Source organism: Rhineura floridana, chromosome 2, assembly GCF_030035675.1.
Source record: "Rhineura floridana isolate rRhiFlo1 chromosome 2, rRhiFlo1.hap2, whole genome shotgun sequence".
Classification (NCBI taxonomy): Eukaryota; Metazoa; Chordata; class Lepidosauria; order Squamata; family Rhineuridae; genus Rhineura; species Rhineura floridana.
In genome coordinates, this window is record NC_084481.1 from 207,655,036 (window position 1) to 207,682,491 (window position 27,456).

The 27,456-nt window shown below is 42.5% G+C and overlaps 1 protein-coding gene across 14 annotated transcripts in view; it reads left to right on the forward strand.

The window, feature by feature from the left end:
* UNC79 (unc-79 homolog, NALCN channel complex subunit) overlaps positions 1 to 18,743 on the forward strand; it is a 219,281-nt gene extending 200,538 nt beyond the window's left edge. For 13 of the 14 annotated variants that reach the window (XM_061612022.1, XM_061612013.1, XM_061612014.1 and 10 more), the window contains 5 exons: positions 998 to 1,184; positions 2,834 to 3,031; positions 3,724 to 3,801; positions 8,818 to 8,859; positions 16,381 to 18,743. In XM_061612022.1, coding sequence (XP_061468006.1) covers positions 998 to 1,184; positions 2,834 to 3,031; positions 3,724 to 3,801; positions 8,818 to 8,859; positions 16,381 to 16,581 — 706 coding nt within the window. In that variant the 3' untranslated portion in view covers positions 16,582 to 18,743. The remainder of the gene's footprint in view (positions 1 to 997; positions 1,185 to 2,833; positions 3,032 to 3,723; positions 3,802 to 8,817; positions 8,860 to 16,380) is intronic. The other variant, XM_061612016.1, reaches the window with a different exon arrangement.
* Positions 18,744 to 27,456: the final 8,713 nt, after the last annotated feature.

Sequence of the window (27,456 nt, forward strand, 5' to 3'; positions counted from 1 at the left end):
TGAGGGGCGAGGGTGGGGAGTTGTGTTCGTTACTAATAATGTTACAGGCTGTATCCAATAGAAGTTTATTTGCATGCAACTACATCTTGATAATATACCAGCGGAGGCTGGTGGCTTCATGTTAGTGGGGCAGTGGAATCCACTCCGGGTTTTAGTCCGAATGTTCAAGGAGCTGTCCAGTGCACTTCAGCTAAAACCTGAAGTGGATTCCACTGCCTCACTGACATGGAGCCACTAGCCGCCTCTTCATGTACACACTAGTTGGGGAGAGGGAGAAAACTGCACTACTAACAAAATATTGTAGCTTTAGTCCTAAAGAGACCATATCCCTTCAACAAAAATGACACCTTGAGGAAAGACATCTGAATCTGCAACACATTCCTATCAAATGTTTATTTACTGCAGGGGTGGGAAACCTTTTTTAGCCCAAGGGCCACATTCCCTTCTGGGCAACCTTCTGAGGGCCACATGCCAGTGGTGGGCAAGGCCAGCAGCAAAAGTGGGCAGAGTAACAAATGTAAATTTTACCTTTGCACAGTAGGCTGTTTTCTACATGCATCCCCCCTCCCTGTCCTCTGTCCTGACAAGCAAAATGCAATATCAGAGTTCACGCACATTCCAGCCAGGCAAAAATATTCAAGGTGCAAAACAGGGCCAGTGAAGGGTGTGGCCTGCGGAGAGTTCCATGGGCCAGATACAGAGGCTGGAAGAGCCACATTTGGGTCCCAGCTTGAGGTTCTCCGCCCCTGATTTACTGTTTGAAACAAGCGAATCACCTGGAAAGGCATTATTGTCTGCACTTTGCTGTGGCCATGTTTTGCAACTATAATAATTTTAATACTTTTTATTATTATAATTATTATTATTATTATAATTATTATTATTGTTATTGTTATTATTATTATTATTAATGATGATGATAATAATAATAATTTGTTTGGGGGAAAACAAGCCTTTGAGATGATAAGAATCTGAAACAAATGTTCTTTTCCAATAGGCCCAAAGAATTCATCGAATGCGTATCTCACATCCGGTTGCTCTCTTGGCTCCTGTTGGGGTCACTGACACACAATGTCATCTGTCCGAATTCTCCATCAGTGTGTATGCCCATTCCACTGGATGCAGGCTCTCATGTTGCCGATCATCTAATTGTGATCCTGATTGGGTTTCCGGAGCAGTCCAAGGTACAAGTGTTCTGCAAGATGGTTATGACTAAATGATGCCCAGCAATATAGACTGTAGCTTAATTACTTGAATGGCCACCTGCTCTTTTGAGAACCTGCCTGAGTAGTTAAGATAATTGCTGGAGCTATTGCCCCTTGGCAGTGAAGAATCTGCAGTTGTTGGACAGGCTTTTGATTAGAGGCTGCTGACCGTTAGGGATGGGGCAATCTGTCAATTTTGGTTTCTCTTTGCTTCTCATTTTTCCAATCTTAGGTTCAGTTCTCCTCATTCCATCTTCCTGAGAATTCATCAGAATTTCAGTGCAAATTTCTCCTAATATGCATTTGAATGCAACTTTCCCTAATACGCACTTTTTTGCACAGCAAATGTCCTTAATGCACTTTTGTATGTTACTTTTAGTAACGTGCATTTTTATGCGTTTTACCATCTTCGTCTGGTAGCCCAACTACGCCCCTATCTGGACAGGGACGACCTCGCCTCCGTTGTCCACGCTCTGGTAACTTCAAGATTGGATTACTGTAATGCGCTCTACGTAGGGCTGCCCTTGAAGACAGTTCGGAAGCTTCAGCTGGTGCAGAACGCAGCTGCCAGATTATTGACGAGGACCAGTCGGTCTTCGCATATAACACCTGTCCTGGCGCGTCTGCACTGGCTTCCTATTTGCTTCCGGGCGAGATTCAAGGTGCTGGTTTTGACCTATAAAGCCTTACACGGCGTGGGACCTCAATACCTTGTGGAATGCCTCTCTCACTATGAACCTACCCGTTCACTTCGTTCAGAATCTAAGGCCCTCCTCCGGGTACCAACCCATCGGGAAGCCCAGAGGGTGGTTACGAGATCTAGGGCCTTTTCTGTGGTGGCCCCTGAGTTGTGGAACAGCCTCCCCGAAGAGGTACGCCTGGCGCCTACACTTCCATCTTTTCGGCGCCAGGTAAAGACCTTTTTATGCTCCCAGGCATTTTAATCTTCTTAACTTTTTTAATCTTTTAATCTGTATTTTAATTTTTGTAGTATTTATTTTGTTTTTGCTGTGCTTTTCGTTGTTTGTTTGTATATGTTTTTGTATTTTTATTATGATATATTGTATTTTATTTTGTTTGTTCACCGCCCTGAGAGCTATTTCGCTAAGGGCGGTATATAAATTGAAATAATAAATAAATAAAATAAATTTATGCATACTTTATCCTAGCATATGCATATTTGTATACTTTCCTTGTCTGGAGAACTGTGTTACAAACTCTGTCAAGGGGACCAAAACATCTGGAGGGCACCAGGATGGGGAAGGCTGTTCAAAGCATGCAATTATTCTTTGATTCCTTTCCTCTCCCTGTTCCAAACAGCTCTGTGATTTTCTTTCATAGCCTTTAGCTCGTCCATCCTTTTGCCTACTTTAGCCTATGAATTATAAGCCGGCTATTTCGATCTGAATGAGTTGTCATATCATTCACTGTTTGTTGACAGAAAAGAAAAGCTGAGGGAATTCTTGACAGAGCCATATTTGATTAGGATTACTTTGACGGGTGTGCATGTTATTGGAATAGGGAATTGCCAGGCTCTAGTACTCTGAGGGAGTGTGTGCACATCTCATAATACGCTGTTTGAAGGAAAAACAAATATCTCTCCCCCCCGCCAATTTCTCTTTCTACAGACATCCGTTTTGCACATGTGCTCCCTTTTCCATGCCTTTATATTTGCTCAGCTTTGGACAGTATATTGTGAACAAGCAGCAGTTGCTCCCACGGTCCAAAACCAGAATGAATTTAGCTTTACAGCAGTCCTCACAGCCCTGGAGTTCTGGAGCCGAGTGACCCCAAGCATCCTCCAGCTCATGGCGCATAACAAGGTGGTGAGTCAGATGTAGTAATAAGAGCTGAGAGCAATGTCCTGAAGCCCAGAGCAATAGGTGTACCATTTGAAAATGAAAACCCCAAGGCTGTGTATTCATGCACACGCCTGGCAGACTTGGGGCAAGGGCCATAGCTCAGAAAGTGGAGCATATGCATTTCTGAGGAGCCAGTCCTTTAGTGTGGCAGCACATATGCTTTGGGAAAAGTGGAAATGGACTGCCTTCAAGTCAGTCCTGACTTATGGAACTCCTTGCCTGTTGACACTAGGCAGGTGTCTTTGCTATATTGCATTTATTTCATAAGTAAATAAAATAAATACATAAATATTGTTTTAGATTCCTACTGAAAACGTTTTTTAAAAAAATAAGCAATCCTGCCCGGACATCTGATTGAGTTATCTATGTTTGTTTTAAAGGTTTTACTGATTTTATCTGTGTTTTATTGATCGTTATCTTTTGTAAACTTGTTTTTTACAACTATGAAGATTTTAGGTGTGTTTTATTGATAGTTTTATTGCATACACTGCTTAAAGAGTTTTTTTGTTTAAGTGACTTATATTGGTTTTACACCGTTTTCAGTTAAAATTCCATACTAATGAATTTAGGTTAATCCCATCAACCACTGGTTTGCATTTTCATGATAATGTTGCACTGAATATTTATTGTATTTCAAAATTTATTTTCTCCCCCAGATGGTAGAAATGGTGTGTCTCCACGTGATCAGCTTAATGGAGGCTTTGCAGGAGTGTAATTCTACTATTTTTGTCAAGGTAGGTTAATTCTCTGTTGAGAATACTGTTGCGCACCTCCCCCAATCTCCGAGCGGTGAGATTTCGGGGGTCCCTGCGCTCATCCAGGGTTTGGTTTCCTTTGGGAAGAAGGTCAGCAGAGACTGCGGTGTCTTTATGAAATATGGTTTATTTATTTACACACATTCCAACCTGAGCTTCAGATGGAGGGGTTCAATGCATCAGCAGTCCAATATTCAGCTTTTCCATCTGGGTGCAGGGGCATTCTATAGCCATGATGCAGAGGGATAGCTTCTCTGTGTGCCTGCAGCCCCAGCCATTCTCTAGACACACGCAAAACTACAAACACAACTTCTACTAGCTCCCAGGAGTGGGGGAGAGGCTCTCCTCCAGAAGAGTTTCAATAACAAAAGGGGTCTTCCTAGGACCTAGCCCATTCTCCATTGCTAGGCAACTGATCGGCCCATTATCTTACCTGGCTGATGTATTTGGTTAACAAAAGACTCATTTGACCAGCAGAGAGTTCCTCATTCCAAGGCACAGGATTCCAAATCAGAGGCTGGAAAGGTGACCCACAGGGATCATCCATTCCAACACCCCCTGCTCAAAACAATACTTTAAAAAAAATAAAGATGGCTGGAACCCAAAAGGCAGTGCATAGTGTTCCATTGGGGGATTCTCTGGAATAGCAGCTGATCCAGTGCAAAAGATAGCAGTCAACAGAACTGGATTGTTTCTTGTCCTGGAGCTAGCATGCAAGGCTGAAATTTCTTCACTTGTAATAAGGGGAAAATAGCTCTGATTATTGGATACAGCTGGTAAAATAGCTTTCAGTACAGCTTTTATATAACTTGGCTACATCCCTTCCAAAAGGGATGTAGTTCTTAGTAAAGCAGGGTCAAAGGGACAAGAGGAAAATATAAACAATCATTTTTCTCTGCTTTATTCTAGCCATTTACCAAAAAGCTTCCTGTATTATATAAAAGGGAGCATTTGTTGCCAACTGATGAACATTTTTCTTGGAGCATTAGGTGGGAAACAGTTCTCAGAATGCAGACAGAAAGTTTATTTTTATTCTGTTTGATTAAGATATTGTTATACTGCTTGTATACAAACACAACTAAAATTCAATCCAGTAAAAATATACATAACATTCTATAGCAGCAGCTAGCTTCCTTCAAGAGCCAGCAAAGACATCAGCAAACAAGAAAGTTGAGCTGATGGAGCATATAAAAGTTTCAGGTTGAGTTGTTGCTCAGCCTGTTGCATTGATGCACATCTTCCCCATTGCCCTCCTTTCTGCTTTTCCCCTAGCAAGGATAGCATTGCCACAAGCTACATACCATTTTGGAGGAAGATGCCAGAGCAAGGTCCACTGCCCCAGTGCAAATATGTGGTATGGTAATGATAGGGAGGATTCAGCGGGACATGTCTGTACAAGGAGGTCTCTGGCTCCCTGTTTGGCACCAGGATGCTGAACTGGAAGCACAGGAAAAGTTTCTCTCCAAAGTGGGATGGCTGGCAGAACGTAGCTTGCTTGGAAACAAAGAGTACCACAACTCCCATAGTTGGGAGTCCAGCAACATCTGGAGGGCCACAGATTCCCTGCCCCTGATCTATAGAGTTCAATGTACCTCTCACACATAGGAACCCAGGAATCTGCCTTCTGTTGTTTATCTAGTTCAGTATTGACCACAATGACTGGCAGCAGTTCTCCAGGGTTTCAGGCAGGGAACATTCCCAGCCCTACCTGGAGATGCCAGAGGCTGAACCCGAGACCTTCTGCATGCAAAGGAGGTGCTCTACCACCGAGTCACAGCCCTTCCCCACACATCTGTTCATACTGCATCATGTTGTTGTTGTTGTTGTTATGTGCCTTTAAGTCGATTACGACTGATGGCGACCCTATGAACCAGCGACCTCCAATAGCATCTGTTATAAACCACCCTGTTCAGATCTTGTAAGCTCAGGTCTGTGGCTTCCTTTATGGAATCAATCCATCTCTTGTTTGGCCTTCCTCTTTTTCTACTCCCTTCTGTTCAGATCTTATAAGTTCAGGTCTGTGGCTTCCTTTATGGAATGAATCCATCTCTTGTTTGGTCTTCCTTTTTTTCTACTCCCTTCTGTTTTTCCCAGCATTATGTTCTTTTCTAGTGAATCATGTCTTCTCATTATGTGTCCAAAATATGATAACCTCAGTTTCATCGCTTTAGCTTCTAGTGACATAGCTGTTTGGATTTCTGCCTGCTTGTTATCCAACTCCACCTCTTTGTGTAGTTGACAGTCACTGAAAGGGCAAAGCCATCTTCCCAGCACTTCAGGTTCTTGCCTTGCACGCTGTAAATCAGTTGTGCTCACTAAAGTGCTTAGTCTTTCACTGGGATTCCCTAAACAACGCTGTTGGTAATTTGGGTGAATGAGATGAGCACTGAAGCTGGCCCGCCAGAAGAATACAGCCAAATATTACGCCATTTAGTCTGGCCAATGAAATAGCATTCTCTGGAGGGTGATTTATCTTATGCTGTCAATACGGATTAGGATGCACATGTAGCTCTTGGGAGCTTAATTGGAAAATTGCAGATCTTGATGCCAAAAGGAACATTTTAGAATAATATGTCCAACTCTAAATAATATTGGAGAGTATGGATAACATGTCAAAAAGGCCTTCAGGCTTACACTTTTTTAAAAAGCAGCACTTCCAGTCCTTTTTTGTTTCTTCCACAGTGCGAATAGACAGAATCTGAGCTAGCAAATGCCAGAAACAACCACAGTTCACAGATGCTATGGTGTATCTTCAAGTAGAGCCATTGTAGAAGTCAGAAAGCAGGGTGGGGATACAGATGTGTCTATGTGCTAAAAGAACTGTGGTGGTTAAATGCTATCCTCAAGATATTACAGGCTACCTGCATTGTTTCATACCAAAGTACCTTGCATGTCACACTAGCATATACAGGAGGCCAAGAGTGGGCAGTATATCTCTTTTCCCCACCCCTAAATCTGTTCTAGGGATTCTTGCAACCCTCTGCAGATTTGGGGAGGGCATTGGGGGGGATGGTTCTGTCGCACAAGCAGAAATCCTTGAGCTTTTGGAATGCATTAGTTGGATACTCACCCCCTATAGAGTGTGCCACTTTGCCATCACAGACCAATTTGTTTGCATTAGGTTTATGAGTAGAAGTGTATTATCCCCTCCCCCCATAGAGACCTTGGCAAAGAGACCAGTATCAAGAATGCCTGCCAGAACTGCATTAACCTCGTGGCTTTATGATGTCTTGATAAATCTCTGCAATGTGAGTCTTTTCAAGAGGTGGTGGTCTTCAAGAGGTTGTGATCTGGCCATGTGGCAGGTCATTCATACAGTCATTTTGGCCAAAAGATCAGCTCGCGACGCTTTCATTTGCTGTGCTCAACTAACCTTTTTGGCTAGCACCAGGATTAGCACAGGAACAACAAGATTTCATCTCCTCCCCCTGTGTGCACCCTGCTCCATCCGCAAATCTGCCCTGGACAGTTGGGGAATTCCCAGAACAGATTATGGGGTGGATGGGGGAACAAGAGGGGGAGATGGTTCAGTCACACAAGGACAAATCTTTGCCCTGACGGAATGTTTGTCTTAGCGCTGTGTTGGACACAACCCATAGCATTACAAATAAAAAATAGTGGCATCAATTTGCTTTCAGTGTCAGATTCACTTTTCTCCCGGCTCCTGTCCTTCATGAGGGCTGCACTTGAAAAAAACTCACCTTGGGGAAGTAGAGAGAGATAGTAGGTGTCAGAAGACTCCATCAGGGATGAGAGAGGCCCTCTGGGTCTCTCCTTCCCAGAAGAAAGGAAAGTGGCTCATGCTGCCAGCATCTTTTGACACCAGGGATTGGGCAGGAGGGTGTTGAATGATTTAAGGGCCTGATTGATTTAGGGAGCAAGGACCAAGTTGCTCACCCATCATTAATGTGGAGGTTTCTGCTCAGGCAAAACAGAAGAAAGATTATCAGAAGCTTTAGTAATACTAGCAATATTAATTTGGGTTAATTTTGACGGGCAGAAAAGAGGGAGGTTACACATTATCGCTAAGAACATAGGAAGCTGCCTCTTATGCTGAGTCAGACGATTGGCTCATCTAGTTCAGTACTCTCTACTTTGACCAGCAGCAGCTCTCCAGAGTTTCAGGCAAGGCTCTCTCCCAGCCCAACCTGGAGATGCCAGGGATTGAACCTGGGACCTTGTGCATGCAAAGCAGATGCTGTGCCACTGAGCTACAGCTTTCCCCAACAGCTGCACACTGCCCTGATGTTTTGCGAGACGGCGGTATATAAATACTTTTATAAATAAATAATAAACCGCAACGGCTCTTCCCCATAAAATCACCACCACATAGAGGATGATTTGAATTGCACCGTGTGGCAGTTGCTCAGGTCCAATGGCATGCAATGCAGACTGTGTAAGCTTTTGAACAGGGCTGCCAAAGCCTCCCCTGCCTTTGGCAGCCTGAAGACAATTGCCTAATCCTGACTGCATGCTGCTGTACACAAAAAGCAGGAGGCACCAAAATCAGTTTCAAGCAGATTCCACACTATGGCCATTTCCTGGGCACCAGCTGCAGTATCTTTAGGAAGCAGAAATGGAAAACTGATCATGATATTCAGAGTTTCAACAATAGCTTTTAAAAATAAAAAAAAAGTTTGCAGACAATTAGAAATACGATCTTGTTTAAAAACAAATTCATGTCCTGTGAATAACATTTAAATACTGTCTTTAAAAATAATGTACTTTACTTTTACTTCTTTGATAAATCAAAAAGTGTCTAAATGGATGCATAAATAAAAGACATTTCGCAGAACACTGCTTGGCCAGTACTGCCTGCAAAAGCTGTTTGTGTTATTTGTGAATTAATGTTACTGGCATGGATCATGGTTCATTCTTCAGACTAAGAACATAATCAGAGCCTCTTCTGACAAGTTCTAACCATTATGACAAGGTTACTGTAATTAATTCTGGCCATGCTAAGTAAAATAACACAATGTTTCTGTTTTCCATCAGCTGATCCCAATGTGGCTGCCGATGATTCAGTCCAATCTAAAGGTAGGTTCTTCCCTTTCAGTTGCCCGCAACACTTCCCCGAACTTTTTGCATGAGTTTTTGTCAAGAAAATAAGTACACTGAATTTTGTGCACAAATCCATAAGGATGATTATGATTATAATTAATAATAATAATAATAATATAAAACATACATGATAAAAAATTAAAATTCATCAAAAAGATAAAAGAACATTAGTAGACTAAATTGATCATCATGCAATTGTATAAAAAGGGAAAAATCCTATCCCACCCTACTAAAAGATGAATACCACAATAGACTATATCATTGTACCCTGTAACCCTAATTAAGGGCCAAATTCCTGAGTGAACAGGAACATCTTTGTCTGGTGCCTAAATGTTAACAATGAAGGCACCAGGTGCATCTTTCAGTTGGGGAGCCACCACTGAAAAGGCCTGTTCTCATGTTGCCACCTTCCACACCTCCCTTGGAAGGAAGGGAGCCCATGAAGAAGGACCTCAAATGACGAATGCAGGGTCTGGAGAGGTTCCTTTGGGGAGAGACAATCCTAAGGTTTTGAAGTCCTGAGCCACATAAGGTTTTCGTGACTTAAAATCCGGTTAGATTAGGTAGATCGTGCAAAATGTTCAATACCTAAATGTGTACAAGAAGGAATTTCAGTAGGTGCAAATTCTGTCTGCCCTTTTCCTTGTCTGATCACCCCAAGATATCCTAGAGCAGCCTTTCCCAACCAGTGTGCCTCCAGATGTTGTTGGACCACAACTCCCATCAGCCTCAGCCAGCATTGCCAATGGTCAGGAAGATGGGAGTTGTGGTCCAACAACATCTGGAGGCACACTGGTTGGGAAAGGCTGCCCTAGAGACTCATTCACACTTTTGTGTACATAATTGATTGACAACTGGTAACTTTACATGTGGATGGATTCCACTCTAAATACTATGTGTGAGGTGATAGAAGATGACATGGTGCATCTGATGAAGTGGACTCTAGTCCAGAGATGGGGAACCTGTAGCCCTCCAAATGTTATTGGACTCCAACTCACATCAGGTCTAGCCAGCTTGACCAATGATCAGGGATTATTATTATTATTATTATTGTCTTTATTTATACCCCGCCATTTTTCCAAAACTGGAACTCATGGCGGCTTCCAGATAAAAAATACATATAATTAAAAACATACAAAGTCTGCATTAAAATAAGATTAAACTATTTCCAATATTAAAACCATACACACATATAGCTAAAAGAGTTCAAACTAGCTTAAAAATGATATAATAGCCATTATGTTATGATGGGAGTTGTAGTCCAACAACACCTGAAAGGCCACAGGTTTCCCATCCCTGCTTTGGTCTATGAAAGTTTATGCCATGTTAAATTTGTTGGTCTTTAGAGTGCCATGAGACTCTTTGTTATTTTTGCTGCAAGGCGACATGAATGTTCTGCCTATATATCTGTGCTGGTCAATTCACACATGCAAGCCATCACTGGATAGTGCAGTCATCATGTGATTGAACATGCATGTGTGAACAAAGCCATAAATAGCTTGTAGACTAAGAGGAAGGGAAAGTGATTAATTGCTCCTCCCCTATAAGCACAGGTTGGTTTATCTGAAACTGTTATTATTTACTTGTCCTTCATGCAAAGAGCTCAGGGCAACATACACGCCCTGCTCCTTTTGTCCTCCCACAAGCCCTGTGAAGATGGCTGTCAAAACAAACACCTGCATTCCACCTGCTCCCTGCCTATGACACACCATGGTGTGGCTGGCATGGATTGGTTGCCTATACCTAGTGGGTAGGCAGATGGATTGATGGTCACACCTTGCAGGAGGGGCTTGGATTAGATGAGCTTATAGAACAATAGAGTTGAAAGGTACCTTGAAGGTCCTCTGGTCAGCCCTCTTGCACAGTGAAGGTTCCAGGATGCAACTACAGCATCACTGACTGATGACTATCCACCCTCTCTTGAAACAACTGCAGCAAAAGAGACCTCAGCACCTCCTGGGGAAGTCTGTTCCACTGTCGAACATATGGCTTCCACCATACAGTCTGCTTCCTTGCTGTTTCCACCCACTGGTTTTAGTCCTGTACTTTCAGAACCTTGGACAGCACCTTGAAAGTTTGAACTAAAATCTGGAGTGGATTTGCTGTCCCACTGATATCGGAGCGATCAGCCTCCACTGGGAGTAACTGAAAACAAATCTGCTCCTACTTATGCATGAGAGATTGTCAGATATTTGTTTATAATACCTTTCTTTAATCTTCTCTTCCCCAGACTAAGTATACTGTTTGTCCTTTCCAGCTCCATAGTCCTATTTTTCCTTTTTTTAAAAAAGGGAATTTGTCTTGAAAATAATTCCACAAAGCTTACCAGACCAACATTTATTTGTTGTTGTTTTTCTAGGCACCTGGCTCATACCTGTAAAATACTTTCTGAAAATATGCTTTAATCTCATGTGCTTAAAAGTCATGGGTGTGTGTATGTGTGTGCACAGGTGAGCTGGATGGGGTGGGGGAATAGCTGCTATGGAATTACACATCCCTGCTGCCATCTCTGGTTATACTTCGCCTGAAAATTTGATTCCGTTCATGTTTAAAGGTGCTATTTGTAAAACAATGTGAGGATGGAAATTCAGACATCCTTCAAAATGTGCACTTCTCCAAATTTTGCACCCCAGTTCAGCCAAGTTGTGTGTACAAAAATGCATTTATTAAGGTAACGTGTGCATAAAACTACACATATTAATGAAAACAGCATGCAAAATGCATTATTTTAGGGGAAATTGCTTCGCAAAAATGTGTATATTAGGCAAGACTGGATGCAAACTTGTATATTCTGAGAATCCATTTTCATGAATTTTCATGAGGACTTTAAAAAAATACAAACTGATGTTGGAATGGGGAGAACTGAACTTAAATGAGATGCAGGGAGAAACCGAAATTGACAGATTTGCCTATACCTGGTCTGAATATCCATGCACAATCCTTAATATGCTTTCTTGTAAATAAGCCGCACTGAATTTGGTGAGACTTATTTGCAATGTCATGCATAGAACAAAGCTGCAATTTACCCTTTATTTCAAAGGATGTTTCACAGTAGGGATGTGCAGCCCCTCCCCAACATTGACCCAGTCTAACAAAGCTCAGCCCCAGAAGCCATTTTTCCAGTGTCATGACTGAGCCTTGCTATAATGGAGCCCTGGAGCAAGGGACCCGGGAGCTTTCAAAGACTCCCAGCAACAAAACCCTCATCACAATGTTTCTTCTAGGACAGGGATTACCAAACAATGGTCCGTATACTGCCAGTGGTCCACAAGCTTTATTCAGGTGGTCCGTGGCATGTCTCTGAAGGATACTTACAATCTGAATCCTATGGAATTCAAATGGTAATACAATAAAATGCAATATATAAGAAATAAAGGAAGCAATAAAAATACAATTAAAATCATACAGCATCTAGCACGATGCATTTGTTCATTCATTGGCAATCACTCGTGGCCGAGTAAGATTGTCTTCCAAGATAAGGTCTTTAGGTCTGCCAAGACCCTCAGCAATTTTCAAGTGGTCCATGGGGAAATATTTTGGGGGGAACTGCTGTTCTAGGAGATAGAATAGCTGCAGGTCCTTCAGAATCCAAGAAGGAATTGCTGAGCTTTCAAGTGGCTCAGCCTCAGGCCATGCAGAAGAAGCAAACCAGAAGCCCATAGAAGAGAACAGATACTGGCACAGATAATGAAGCTGACTCAGGCAGTTCTCTGTGAAGTCTCAATTAGGTGCAGTACAGACAATACAAAGGCAGCCCCCAAGCAGCCATGCTGTTGGCAAAACAGAGCAGGAAGCATCAGGAGAGAAAAGTGGAAGTACTGGCTCAGTTGTTCATATGTGGCTACTGAAAACTCCCTTGGACCTGAATGGATTATCTGAAATCAAGGTGGCTTTCCCCCCCTTTTTAAAGGGCCACACTCATCACAGTCTTATTGCCTTTGGGGTGGCAATGTATAATCCTAGGCAACCAGTTAAGTGATTATTTTTACAGACCTTTCATAATAATTAGGGGTATTCATTGGATTCGGATGAATCCAGAGGTGTAGCAGGATGCTTTGCAGGTATATTGGGCTTGTCAGATGTGATGCAGGATCTCTGTGAGCCTGGCGGCATGAGTTGAAGCAGGAACCTCTGAAGTGTTTTGTGGCATCTCTGCAATCCACAGATGAAAAAAAATGCTGCAAACATTAGCATTTTGTAAGAGCAAAAGTAATGACTTCTAATTTAGCATACTGCCAGGGTGGGATGATGGTGGGAAGAGAGAGCAGAGTGAGGAGGAAGAGCTCTGCTATGATTGACAGGTCTCGCTTGTAATTAGAGGGAATGGTTTCATCAGTACTGTCCAATCTCACTGCTTTTTGGAGAAAGGAGCAGCTTTAGAAGAGTGAAACATATCTAAGCTTAAGGAAGATGTCAGGAAGGGGAGGGGAATGATTTTATTCTGAAAGCAAATCCCTTTTCTTGCAGAAAACCACTCCAAAGTTTGCCAGGATTCATTCCTTTAGAAGGGGTAACCTTGCCTGCAAATTTCATCCAATTCTGACCATTTTTAAAAAAAGTTAGACATTTCATTTTGAGGAAGAAAAATACATTTTAGAGGTGTCCAGCACAAAAACCCTTAGACCTATTTTGCCTGTAATTTGGCAGGCTTCATCCACTCTGGGAGAGCTATAATGTCTGCAGATTCCATCCACATGTGTCAAAAAGGGAAACGTTATTGCTATTTCTTGATTTCCCAATAGTGAATGGGGGTGGATGAGATGAAGTGACCGCTGAATTGGGTTGTTTCATGAAGGGATGAACTGGAGTCTAAACTGAACATTGTGTTTGGTGCACCCGTCTAGTAATAACATTATGATCATTCCATCTAATAGCAGAATCAGTGTCTCCATGCTATCAGAAATGGAACCCAAATTGAGTCATTAAAGTCCAGTTTGTCCCAGTTGTGCATGAGGATGGAGCTAAGTCCATCTCATCATGTTTCTATGTGGATTTTCAAGGGGAAACCCTTTAAAATAAATTTCTTGTGTTTTAACTGTTTAAAATGACTAATCCAGCCACCCACAACCTGGAGTGACTAGTGTGCAGGGCTTCCTGCCACAATACACTTCGAATGCAATACAGCAAGTCCCCCTGACAGCAATGGAACTTGATGTTGTGACAGACCTCAGATGACCTAGCTGGCAACTCATATTTGGCAATTTAACAGAAAACCAAGGCCTCCAAAAATATCCAGAAGAAATCCATTTTGTAACCCAGTGACCAGTGAAGCAAGTTTTGTGAACAGTGAACTGTGCTTTATTTTCAAGGACATGTTTTGTGAGATCATGTTACCTTGGAGTCTGTGTTGGAAACACAACCAACTTAGATGGCCTTGTTTACTTGCTTGAGTTTCTGACAAGATAATAGTTACCAAGCAAGCCCAAGGTCTTTGTGCAAGCTGAGGGGAAGGGAAGAAGGGTTTAAAAGTATGTGACCAAGGGAAGAGGGAAGCATACATACATGTCAACTTAGATACATGTCAACATACTTGTGCTTGCCTGCTATAATACTATGATTGGGACAAACCAAAGGGAAATGAATTACATATATTTGTATGGACCATGGGCTTTTATCCATCTTTACTTACTTTTGACCTTTCTCATCCATCCTGTTTAATTAATAATGCAAGAGAATATTTTTATAATGAAAAAGCTGAAAATAAGAAAAGACCATTTCTGTTTTTATTCTGTTCAGGTGTGCTGTGCAAAGAGCCATCCCAATTGGGTAGAACCTTTATAGCTTTTGGGAAAATCTGAGGCGCCCTTGCTTTATTGGGGGCCTCTCAAGTTCCAACATAAAGGTTTTTCACCCATATAGGATGTTGAACCTCTGACAATGTCCTGTCACTTTCAAGTGGAATTGTATAGAATAAACATGGGTGCTCCCTATTTTTAAATGGGGCTGCCAAGGTTTTTTGTTTGTTTTTTGCATATAATTCCCCTTGAGAGTGATGGAGCATCATCAAGCTCCATTGCTCTCTTGGAGAACAGAGGCAGTGCTGCAGCCCTTGGACTGCTTCATAAATGGGGTCCGCAGGACTATAGATATTGAAGTGGACCCATGATCTGATCTGTGTCATGATCTTCCTGGATTGAATCTGCTTTGGAATCAGAGTTTGGTAGATTCCTCCTCCATCCCCAAAAGGAAGTATTTCTCCACACAGTATATTGTTAAACAATGGGATTTGCTTCCATAAGATGCAGTGGTGGCCACCAACTTGGGTGGCTTTAAAAGGGAGATTAGATAAATTGGTCTAATTAATAAGGCTATCAGTGAATACTAGCTGCAGTGGCTGTAAAGTTTGTCCATTGTCAGAGGCGGCATTCCTCTGTGTACCCGTTGCTAGAGAGCATGAGTGGGATAGTGCTGTTGTTCTTGTGTTCCGCTTGCAGATCTCCCACAGGCTGCCCATTAGCTACTGGGCTAAGTTCAAGGTTCTAGTTTTGGTGTACAAAGGCCTATACAACTTGGGACCAGGATACCTGTAAGATTGTCTTACTCCTTATATACCCAGTCAGTCATTGCACTCTGCAGGTGAGGGCCTCCTGCAGATACCGTCTTATCAGGAGGTCCGTTCTGCACAACATAGGAAACGGACCTTTAGTGTAGTGGCACCTACCCTTTGGTATTCCCTCCTCTTAAATATTAGACAGGCCACATCTCTGTTGTTATCTTCTCGGTGCCTACTGAAGACCTTCCTCTTTTAACAAGCTTTCTAAGTAGAAACCTCTTCCCAGTCTGCGTCGGTGTTGGAATTGCTTTTTAAGATGGTTTTAAAGGCGTTTTGTTTTAATATGTTCTTAGAGATGTTTTGCTGTAATATATTTTAAAGTTATTTTTATGATGTTTTAGAGTATTTTTAGTGCTTTTGTTGCCGCCCTGGACTCTTACTTGGAAGAAGGGTGGGATATAAATCTTATTATTTATCAATATCAATACTGCTACTACTACTACTACTACTACTAATAATAATATGGTTGGCTGCTGCAAGAACAGGTTGCTAGACTAGCCTGATCCAGCAGGACTCTTCTTATGTTCTTAATGTTTTTGTGGTGGCATCTTGTTTGTGGAATGGCTTCCTCCACTCTGATAACTTTTAGGCACCAGGCATTTGGTGGTGTTCAATGGACTTTTCATTAACCGAATGATGCTATTGCTTATTGGGTGTTCATTATGGATTATTGATGTGTGTGTGTCTGTCTGTCTGTCCGTCCTGTTTCTCAGGCCATTATTGTCTGCCAAAGAAGTTCACATCACTAAGGGGAGAGGAGGGCAATAGCTTTTATGGCTGTGTTGTGGCAGCTTTGAATATTGATTTTTTAATTTTATTTTAAGACGGCATTGTCCTAAATCATTGTTTTTGTAAGTTGCTTTTTATGGCCTATGGTTGAAATGTTTTATAGTAGAGTAAAAAAAATGACTGATGCAGCACAAACGTTTCCATATTTTTAACAGCACTTGTCAGCTGGGCTCCAGCTCCGTCTGCAAGCTATTCAGAGCAACGTGAACCATCATACCCTTCGGATGTTGCAGGGCTCGGGCCAGATGAACGCTAACTCCGCTGTCCTCCGCAAATGGCTGCAGTGTACCCAGTTCAAAATGGCTCAAGTGGAAATCCAGTCGTCTGAAGCAGCATCTCAGTTTTATCCATTATGAGCTGGGCAGAATGTTCCAGGACTTTCTGTTTAGTCTAGCAATAATAGGGCTGAAGTCAGTGGTGGCTGGTGGCTCCATGTCAGTGGGGCAGTGGAAGCCAGTCCGGGGTTTAGTCCAGATTTTCAAGGAGCTGTCCAAGGTCCTTGAAAGTTCAGACTAAAACCCATAGTGGATTCCACTACCCCACTGACATGGAGTCAACAGCTGCCACTGGCTAAAGCTATATGATTAAAGGCCATCTTTAAAAAGTATAAAACAGTACTGTAGCAACACTTTCTCTTTGTCTGGTAGATGTATACAAATAGGTGAAATGGGTCAAGTTACTGGTCTGACTGCATCCACCCCTAACCATAGCTGCGTATTTGCTCATGTGAATAATGGCCCATAAAATTTACAGGGCTGCTCTCCAAAATGAGGGTTCACTAAATGAGGCCTGAGCATAGCAAGATGTGAAATATGTGTTTCAAAACGTTTTCTTATCCCCCCCTTAGGAAATTACTCTCCCCCCACCCCTGATTACTTTAAATATTTTTCAATGCCACAGTTTTGTGTGTGTGTGTGTTCATAGATACCAATGAGTGCTCTATGCTGCTATTTATAAATGATAAGCAGGGTTTTTAGCAACCTTCTCAGTGCATTCTAGCTGCTGTCGTCATCTTGCAACTCAAACAAGGTAATGCAATAAATATTGTCACTTTAAAATAGTGACTGTATAATGAGGATTTTTGTAAGGGTTTTTCCCCCCTTCTGTTTTCCAAATGATAGTGACAGCTTGAAAGCATGACTGGTGCCAGAGGGTCAGCTGCTCAGGCCTTGGCCCACAGCTTGCAGATTCAGGAGGGGCCACTTACAGAGAAATCCTATGCATGTCTGCTAGGAAGAAAGTCCTACTGAATTCAATGGGACATACTCCCAGGTATGCACATATAGGGCTGCAGCTTTACAAAGCAATCCTATGAAGGGCAGGGTGTGAAAGTATCAGTGGTAGAGGACCCATCATTTCCAAAGACCTGCCACGGCTGTGGTGGCCAAGGCAAAACCGTGTGTGTGCAGGGGGTATCAATTTATTCTCATTGCCTTCTATGGGAGGGAAAATACCTACATCAGCTCTAGAGCCACCGTCACTTTTCTCCTTTATCTGGGGAGGGGGAGGCTTTGGATCCTGCAGATCCTCCCCCAGCCTGCCCCTGCCACAGATCCTTTCCAGCGCTATGCTTTCAGCACTGCAATGAGGAGGCCTCGGGCAGCGGACTTCCTTCTGTGCCCGCAGGCCGCCCTCTCTGCTGGTGGGAATGGGGACGTCTGTAGCACTGAAGGGCCCTTCAGGTGTCTTCTCTGGCTTCAGCATGTCAGGAGAGAGAAAACCTTCCAGGTTAACCCCTTCTCCCTTCCCCCCCCCTCTGGCATGCACCTTTTTGCTGATATGTGCCCCTTGCAAAGGAGGGTAGGTGAGACGACAATTGAAAATGTAGAGTTCTAGCATCAATGCTGGCCTTTTGCACAGGGGAACCTGAAGCCAGTCATGCTCGCAAGGGGCCTTCTTACAAAAGTGCACTTAGAAATTAGGTGGTTAAACTGTGCCAGTTCACTTGTCTTTTTTTGTTTAAGTACATTGAAGTGCTTTAATTTTGTTTCATCTTTGATACTTTCCTGCAATCCTCAAGCTACTAAGTATCCCTCTGTACACTACCTGTATAGTAATCCTGTATTTTATTCCTTCTTAAATACTTGTACACTGTAAGATTTAAAACAAGTCCCATTCCTAGGGAGAACTTCCTTGGCTTCTCTGGGGAAAAGGTTTAGGGTTGTAGATTTGCATATAGTACATAGAAATTATAATGTCACAGCATAGAAAGCGATGTTAAATATTTTTTAAAATTAACTTTTAATAGCATTGAGATAGACTGATCCACTGAGATGTACAGAAAAGCCAATTGTTGCTTTGCAGCAGGCTTTGGATCAGAGCCTAACAACAGCAGAACTCCTTGTAATTAAAATTTAACTTTTTTTGTGTATACATAGCCAAGATATACTGTATTTATTGCTGTAATCTGCTGGATAAAAGAATACAGTTTTCAGCTTTATATTAAAATGCTATAAAACGAGTAACTCTTTAATACTACTATTAATAATATTTGTTATTATTTTCCTTCAAATAAACTCACAAGCATATTATGTTGGATTTATTGTAATCATTTATCTCTGTGTTTACCTGTACCACAGCAGAGTTTTCTGATAACAGAGGTAGATAAAATGGTAAACACTTTCTCCATTGTGGAGGTCATGTGAGTTTTGCACTGTTACTTGCATGCAAGTAAGCTCCTGGGCTCCTGCTGAGAGGAAGGGCGGGATATAAATCAAATAATAAATAAATCAAATAAAAAATGCAGGAGCATTGTGTAGCGCGTTAAATGTAGTTAAGGGGATGTGCCAGTTCATCATCCAGAAAAAAAAATGAAATCACTACTAAGAAGCTGCACGTTTAGGAGATGTTAAGAACATAAGAAGTTGCCTTACAGCAAGTCAGACCATTGGTCCATCTAGCTGATGTTTGTCAACAATGATTGGCAACAGTTCCCCAGGGTTTCAGGGAGGAGTCATGGATGAACCTTCCTAGTGTGTGAGCACTTAGTGTATGCGGGGGAAGCGATCCCTGTAGGATTTTGAGCTCTGGCTTCCCCTTTCTGTCACCACCCGGGGGAAGCAGGTGACATAACAGAGCATTATGAGGAATGGGCAGCCTGTGCATTTCTCTCTCTCTGTGCTGTGCAAGTTACTTGAGCTCTGAATCTCAAGTAATTTGTGTCATCCAGAGAAGTAAGGCTGGATGGGGATATGGGAGTAACACCCAGATTTCCTGTTCTTCAAAATGTCCTGTGGCTCTGCTTCTGTGTGTCCAAAGGGATCAGAGAAGGGTATGAGAGGACACCTAAATTTTGTGGCCATTGCCAGTTATATGGAGATTATGGAACTCACACTAGTAAGAAGCATCCTCTTAATGTTTACCTAATATAAAGCTTCCCTGTTCTCTGAATTTATACCCTGATCCAAGAATGCTCTTTTGCAAACAAGTGGTCATGGAAGGACATAAACTGGATCTGCCATTTTTTGTTCCTCCTTTGTGATAGAGTTCAATGCACTTTCAACTGTTGTATACATTCAAGCCCCTGACTACATCGGTGTGATTACTGTTGGATCAGATGCAAGAAGAATATGAAATAAAAGGTGTTGTTTAATTATATTAAATATTAGGAAATTATTTATGAAGGTTTGTGGCATCCTTTATGGAATCAATCCATCTATTGAGGAAGGCCAAACAAGAGATGGATTGATTCCATAAAGGAAGCCAAAGACCTGAACTTATAAGATCTGAACAGGGTGGTTTATAACAGATGCTATATGAAGCTGGTACAGCATAGTGGGGAGGACAGCCTGGCTAGGAGTCCTTAGTCTGTGAGTTCAAATCCCCACTTGTGTCTCCTGGGTGTCAAGGGCCAAGCTAAAGATCACCCCACAGCGAGTGGCTCAGGGGTTATGTGCCCTGCCACCTGTGCAGCCGTGGGCAAGCTGCAGAGTTCCAAGGAGCCCAGTTGCCCCCCAACTGGCAGTTGCGGACAAGGAAGGGGCTGGCTTGTGCAGCTGTGGCAAGCCGAGCAGGCCCTAGCCAGCTGGGGAGGACTAGCCTCAGAGGGAGGCAATGGTAAACCCCCCTCTGAATACAGCTTACCATGAAATCCCTGTTCATAGGGTCGCCATAAGTCGGAATCGACTTGAAGGCAGTCCATGTTGTATTGGAGGTTGCTGATTAGGGTTGCCATAAGTCGACATAGACTTGAAGGCACATAACAACTTTATGAGAACCCAACATGTGTCTAGTTCCTAGATCACTTTTGTAAATCAGAAGGAAGACACCACTAGGGATGGAGTTCACTATCTGATTACGTTTCATTTTTCAATGGGCAGCCAGTTACAATTCTTGATAAACTGTGTTCCCCTAGTTATCGTGATTCCTGGTTCTCCCTTTTATTCCAGTATTTTTTCTGAATAATTACACAGTTTTTCCTGTTATTCCTTATCCTGCTGTATAATTTGTATAATGTATATAGCAGCAGCTGATTACAAACATAATTACGTAAATAATTATGTAATTCTCAGCGTGGATTTCTTTACGGTGTTGCTGACATCTGCACCACCAGCTGCAAACGCACGCAAAGAGTGGGAGCCTAATCAACGACAAGATGAACTTGCGGATTATCCCAGAATTCAATACTAAACCCAGTTTTGCAAATATTCTACACCATCTTTAGACACCACCCAGCTTACCAGAGCATTCACCAAATTTGAGTGGGTTCTGAATTCTAAACATGTCGAAGGCTTTCTTTACCGTAATTGGAGGACTATACACATGCTCCGTGCATGAAGATCTGTAACTTTTATCTGTAAAACGTTTTGGGTACAGGAATATTGGAGGGAAATCTGGACTGCAAGCCCTGGGAGCGGGGGCAGGATTTATTATTTTTTAAATGTGTACAATAAAAGCTGGCATTTGGGAAGCCTCATTTAAGATCTGAGTTACTGGTATTTAACTCTAAGCAGAAACCCAGCATTTAACAAAAACTGAAAGTGGTCTGTCTTACAAAAAATGTGGGCTTTCCAGGTGGCTATTTTTATCTTCAGTGCGAGTGCCCTGCTGCAGAAACTTACTGGGCCTTCTTTTGTTCAGCCAAATGTACTGAAGGACCCTCCTTTGATTTGTCATAATAAAAATCAATACAAAACTTATGTATAGATAGTGGGTTGGTCCAACAGTGTTGCTCAGCTGACACCTCAGTTTACATTTAAAGCTGGATCTATCCAATTTGCACTTTCCAAAACAATGTGAGAGCCGAAACACAGCCATCCTTTGAAATTCACACTTATCTGAATTTTGCAATGTAGGTCTCCAACCAAACAATGTTTACAAAAAGTCATATATTAGGGGAAAGTGTGCATAAAAGTGAATATATTAATGAAAATAAGATAAAACATGCACCGTGTAAGGAAAAATGGCTTCAAAAACTGAATCAGTTTTGAATTAGTCAAAACTGCATATAAAATGTCTGTAGTCACACTCAAATGCTGAATAATTTTCCTGAAGATTCTTTTTTAAAAATAAATTTCTGCAGAAATATTAAGATCTGAATTTATGATTGCAAAAATGAGAAACTGAGGGAAGTGAAATTGACAGATCCTTCCATCCCTAGCTGATGTTAAGCAGAATTGAGGAGAGCTGTTTTCAGCAATTCCCCCTTCCTCCTGCAGCCTTCCATGGCCCTCTTAGTCTGCTCTGGTGAGCCCCCAACCCTCTGGAGCAGATTTTTTTTTGGGGGGGGTTTGCCAAATATTGTTTCCCTCCATATTCCACTGGTGGAAGCCTTCCCAACAGCTGAGTGTTGCAAGCAACCCTGCGAGTCATTTGTGGGAAGGAATATAGAATTACTACATGCAACCAGCCAATCATATGTAATGACACATGCAAGGGATCAAGCTCAAAGTCTCCAGTGCTCTGTGCAGAATCTCTTGGACGCAAACACAATCCTTCCCAAAACCGCAAGATCGCCTGTGACATTTTTACAGTGTGTAATAAAAAAAAAATGTTGCCCATGTTCTATTTTATCTCCTTGAAAGTTAGTGAAATATTAAACAGCCATAACCGTTTTGTTTGCCAAGCTACTGAATTATACATGGAAAGAGTTGACCTAGCATTCCATTACATCTATCAAACTGGCTGTCATGGTTTGTTTGTCAGTTTTGATGGCGAGCTGGTTAAATTCAATTTCAGATCCAACATTGTCTGTGGAAGGGTCTGCCTAGGGATCTAGATGCTTGGGTAACAATGCCATTTTTCATTTGTTTCTTTTGTTTTGTAAAATATTAATTGCTGTTCTACCTGAAAGGAACCTAAGGTGACTTACAACACACACAACAGCTAAAACAATAATAAAAACCATTTATGCAAGACCTTAAAAATTCCTAGGTGAGCATACGAAAATCCTGCCAGTGGCCCATCTAATCCAGGATCCTGTTCTCACAGTGACCAGATGCCTATGGGAAGCCCACAAGAAGGACCTATTCACTTTCAAAGTTGCAGATTCCAAAGCAGCTGAATGTTCTCCAGGTTCACTTTCTGGCTTCCAGGAAGTGGTTTTGGAGCATGTGTGTCTGAAAGCCCTATTTATCCTAATTTTGTGTCTGTGTTCACAATCGCACACACCCCGGCTGCTACTTCAGTGGCCATTTCCCCCCTCTGTTTCACTGTTCTTCAAGTAGTCCCAGCCAATCAGGATTCTCATATCGGAAGGGCAGTGCCTTAATTTTATGTAGCCAGTCAGATGTGAATACTTGTTAATAATATCATGAAGAGCAAATGAAGCCCACTTAGAATAAAGGAAAGGGTTCCTGTATGTATCAGTGTGGTCTCACCAATCAGGGTTCACAAAATGAATGCATTTACAGCTCTTTCACAATGATTCCCTCCAATCTGAATTCATCATTTCTGATGAAGACTCCCAAAGTGCATCTTCTGGTTCTATACTGTTCCAAAGTTGTGCAGTCCCCAGCCCTCACAAGTTCTTATGTCATATAAGGAAAGAATTCTGCATAAAATCTGTTCAGCGAATTGCAGCAAATGGGGAGCATTGTAGGGCTGGAAACCTTCCTACAATTGAAACATCCAGCAAAAACAAGAAAGAAAAACAGCTATGCCATAGATCAGCTTTCCCCAACCTGGTGCCCTCCAGATCTTTTGGACTACCACACCCATCAGCCCAAGCTGGCATGGCTGCGCTGGCTGGTGCTGATGGGCATGGTAGTACAAAATATTTGGAGGGCACCAGGTTGCAGAGGGCTGCCTAAAAAGTATATCCTAAGCATTTACACAAACACAAATTGCCAGCAAGGGTAGTTCTGTATTTATGGTGGCAAGGTAGGGGTTGCTGCCTTTCCGTTTTTTCAGGAGAGACTGTGTTTTTAAGCAGCTTCAGGAGGCAGGAGCCACACTTCTGTTGCTTTCCCCAATAGGGAGATACAGCAACAGGAGAAAATGCACCTGTAGTATTTCTGTGCGCAGCGCCAGAGCTTGGAAAAGTTACTTTTTTGAACTACAACTCCCATCAGCCCAATCCAGTGGCCATGCTGGCTGGGGCTGATGGGAGTTGTAGTTCAAAAAAAGTAACTTTTCCAAGCTCTGCGACCTACTAAAGGGAAAGAGAATCTTTCCAGAAAAATGGTGGTGGCCCCATTTGTGATGGGCTATCTAGCCATGATGGCTCTGCTCCACCCCCATGATCAGAGACAGTATGCTTCTGAATACCAGTTGCTGGAAACTGCAGGAGGGGAGAGTGCTCCTATGCTCAGGTCGTGCTGGTGGGCTTCCCATAGGTATCTGGCTGGCCACTGTGAGAACAGGATGCTGGACTAGATGAGCTATTGGCCTGGTGCAGCAGAGCTCTTCGTTTGTTCCTATGTGAGCCTGTATTTTTTGAATGGGTTGTGCGCTTGTGTGCCTGCACAGCAAGCCTTAGAATCAGGCTGCATATCACTTAATGCAAGCACTCGAGATACCTTTTTTAAAGCTTTTCTTGCCAACCCCACAGAGGAGGCAATCTCCTTGATGGGCCAACTGAATTTTCTAATGACACTCAAAGATTTTAACATAATGTCCCTTCATTCCCTTAATGAGATGAGAGAGAGATCTTTGCTGGATGGTGTGCAAGCCTTTCCAACTTTCACTTACAAAATGAAGCATTTTCGGGATCAGAGTGTTACCCATTATGAATCCTATGTTAATTTGTTTTCTCCCAATTTTCTCAGTGATTATGCTTATTGGTTTTATGAGTGGGATTTTAATACCTTGTTCACTGAAATGAAATTGGGTTTGCCTAATACTACCCATCTGCCAATGAATTGTATTAACTGAGATATGCTTAGCTAAGCTGCATGCCTCTATCATTCATCTGGCTCATCCAAACAGCCCCAATTTGTAGTGACTCTGCACTTTCTGATGGTTTTTTTGTTATTGTTATGTGCCTTCAAGTCGATTACAACTTATGGCGACCCTATGAATCAGTGACCTCCAAGAGCATCTGTCAGGAACCACCCTGTTCAGATCTTGTAAGTTCAGGTCTGTGGCTTCCATTATGGAATCAATCCATCTCTTGTTTGGTCTTCCTCTTTTTCTACTCCCTTCTGTTTTTCCCAGCATTATTGTCTTTTCTAGTGAATCATGTCTTCTCATGATGTGTCCAAAGTATGATAACCTCAGTTTCATCATTTTAGCTTCTAGTGACAGTGCTGGTTTAATTTGTTCTGACACCCAATTATTTGTCTTTTTCACAGTCCATGGCTTTTCTTTGGGTATGATCAAACACAGAGAGAAACTGGCATGTGAGACCCTGTTTTACACCAAGTCAGACCATTTGTCCCCCTAGCCCAGTTATTTATTGTTTATGTATTTCATGGGATTTATGAGATGCCTCATGAAATAAATTGTCTCAGTGTTGTACTACTACTACTACTACTACTACTGCTACTACTACTACTACTACTACTACTACTACTACTACTACTACTACTACTATTATTATAGAATAAAAGACCAAACAAGAAACCTATTCAACACTAGAACCACAATAAATCTGAGGGACAAGTGGTAATAAAAACCCAAATGCAAAACCAGCACAGTAAAACAGAATAGACAGCACAAAACTACAATAAGTAGGGTTGCCAGGCTCAGGGCCTGAGAATGATTCTGCATCTTTAAAAGAAAAGAAAATCCAGCCAAGTGCAGGTTTTCTTGCAACATTGTAATGGGAAAAAACACAAGGTGAAATTCTCTCTTCTCTAGGGTTGCCAGGTCAGAAGCACCCCAAAACCTGAGATTTTAGGGGCGGGCCCAAGTTATGTCACGAGGCGGGCCCAAGTGATGTCATTAAGGATGATACATTAAGCATCAATCACAGTTGCTTGGAGCGTACAATTAAAAAAAAAATCTGACTGTAAATTAAGCTAGATATCTTAGCTAAAAGATGGAGCCTGGGTAGGGAACATTTAATCTAGCCTACTTGCTTTCGGCAAGAAGGGTTTAAGCGCCTTCAGGCCAGGCCAGTCACCAGAAGGCCACTGTAGGAAGAAAGGAGCCTAGTGTTGTAGAGATGTTAGATGGGAGCTTTGGGGAGTAAAGATGGATGCTCCTGAAGGCTGCAATTCTAAACACATGTACTAAGGGACTAAGCCCCCGTAGAACTCAGCAGGACTTACTTATGAGTAGATATAGTTTGGATTGTGCTGTTGGTAAAGCTTGACTAGGGATCCTCTGCAAAGACATCCATATCCAAGCAGGGTTGGCAACCCCCTGCCTGGAATGCCCTGCCCTTATCTTTTAATGTGGCTGCTCCAAACGTCTTTACAGATTTGACCCTTCACTTCAGAAAGAGGAGTGAGAAATGAGTAAGAATAAGAAGATTCTCTACCCTTTCTGTCTGCATAGATGCCCTCATCCTTCCCTTGCGCCCAGAAGAAGCTCCGGGCCAGGCGGGACACAGTGGCATCTCATAGAGGATACGCTCCCCTTTCATGGGGTGTATGATTTGTCCTGGCCCAGAGCAGATTTTGGGGTGGGCACCCCCAGTTACTTTTTTTTCCTACGTGTTTTTGTCCATTTTGATTTTGCATAGATGCCCTCTGCCATGCCCTGCGCCCAGCAGAAGCTCTGGGCCAGGCGGGATGCAGTGTCATCTCATATAGGACACCGTCCCCTTTCCTGGGGTATATGAGTTGTCCTGTCCCAGAACAGAGTTTGGGGTGGGCACCCCCAGTTACTTATTTTTTCCTGTATGTTTTGGTCTGCTTTGATTTTGCATAGATGCACCGTTCCGTGCCCTGCGCCCAGCAGAAGCTCTGGGGCAGGCGGGACGCAGTGGCATCTCATAGAGGATACCCTCCCCTTTCCCTGGGGTATATGATTTGTCCTATCCCAGAGCAGAGTTTGGGGTGGGCACCCCCAGTTACTTATTTTTTAAGATTTTATGACATCATTATGTATTTATGATAATATCAGAAGCCTGATTATTTTGATTGCATAAATGTATTGTTATTCTTGGCGGGGAGAGTCCCCCGATCACAGTGATATATCATACAGGGTACCGCAACATATATTTTGGGGTTCAGAGACATGTTAAGTTTGGTTTGAAGTTGCTGTAGTTGTCAACTCTTCTTCTTTTTTAGTGTTTTGAACTTTCAAGCAAATAAGGAACTGGGAACTAGGAACCAACTTCAGCGTTGTATCAGTTAAATAGATTAAACAGTCATGGGGGGGGGGCGGCTGTCGCTTTGGTGTATATCTCAGGAACCAGACCACCTAGAAACTTAATTTTTTTAAATTGAAGCTGAGAGTCCGGAGATTAAGGGGTGCTAGCTGGAGAGCCGGAGGGCCCCCCAAAACACCTGAGACTCCGGCCGAAAACCGGAGATCTGGTAACTCTACTCGTCTCCCTACACAACTTTTAAAGATACAGAAGACCTCTTGGTTGCCAGGCCCAGCCTCCAAGAGGTCTTCAGTATCTTTAAAAGTTGTGCAGGGGGAAGGGAGAATTCCACCTTGTGGTTTTTCCCATTACAGTGTTGAAAGAAAACCTGCACTTGGCTGAATTGTCTCTTCTCTTAAAGATACAGAATCATTCTCAGGCCCTGAGCCTTGCAACCCTAACAATAAGCCATCAGATGCATAGATGAAAACCACCAGCCACATCCCAGACCTGAAAACAGATCCTGAAAAGGCCAGAGAGAACAGAAAAATCTTAATGTGGTGCCAAAAAGACAAATGTGGGTACCAGGTGG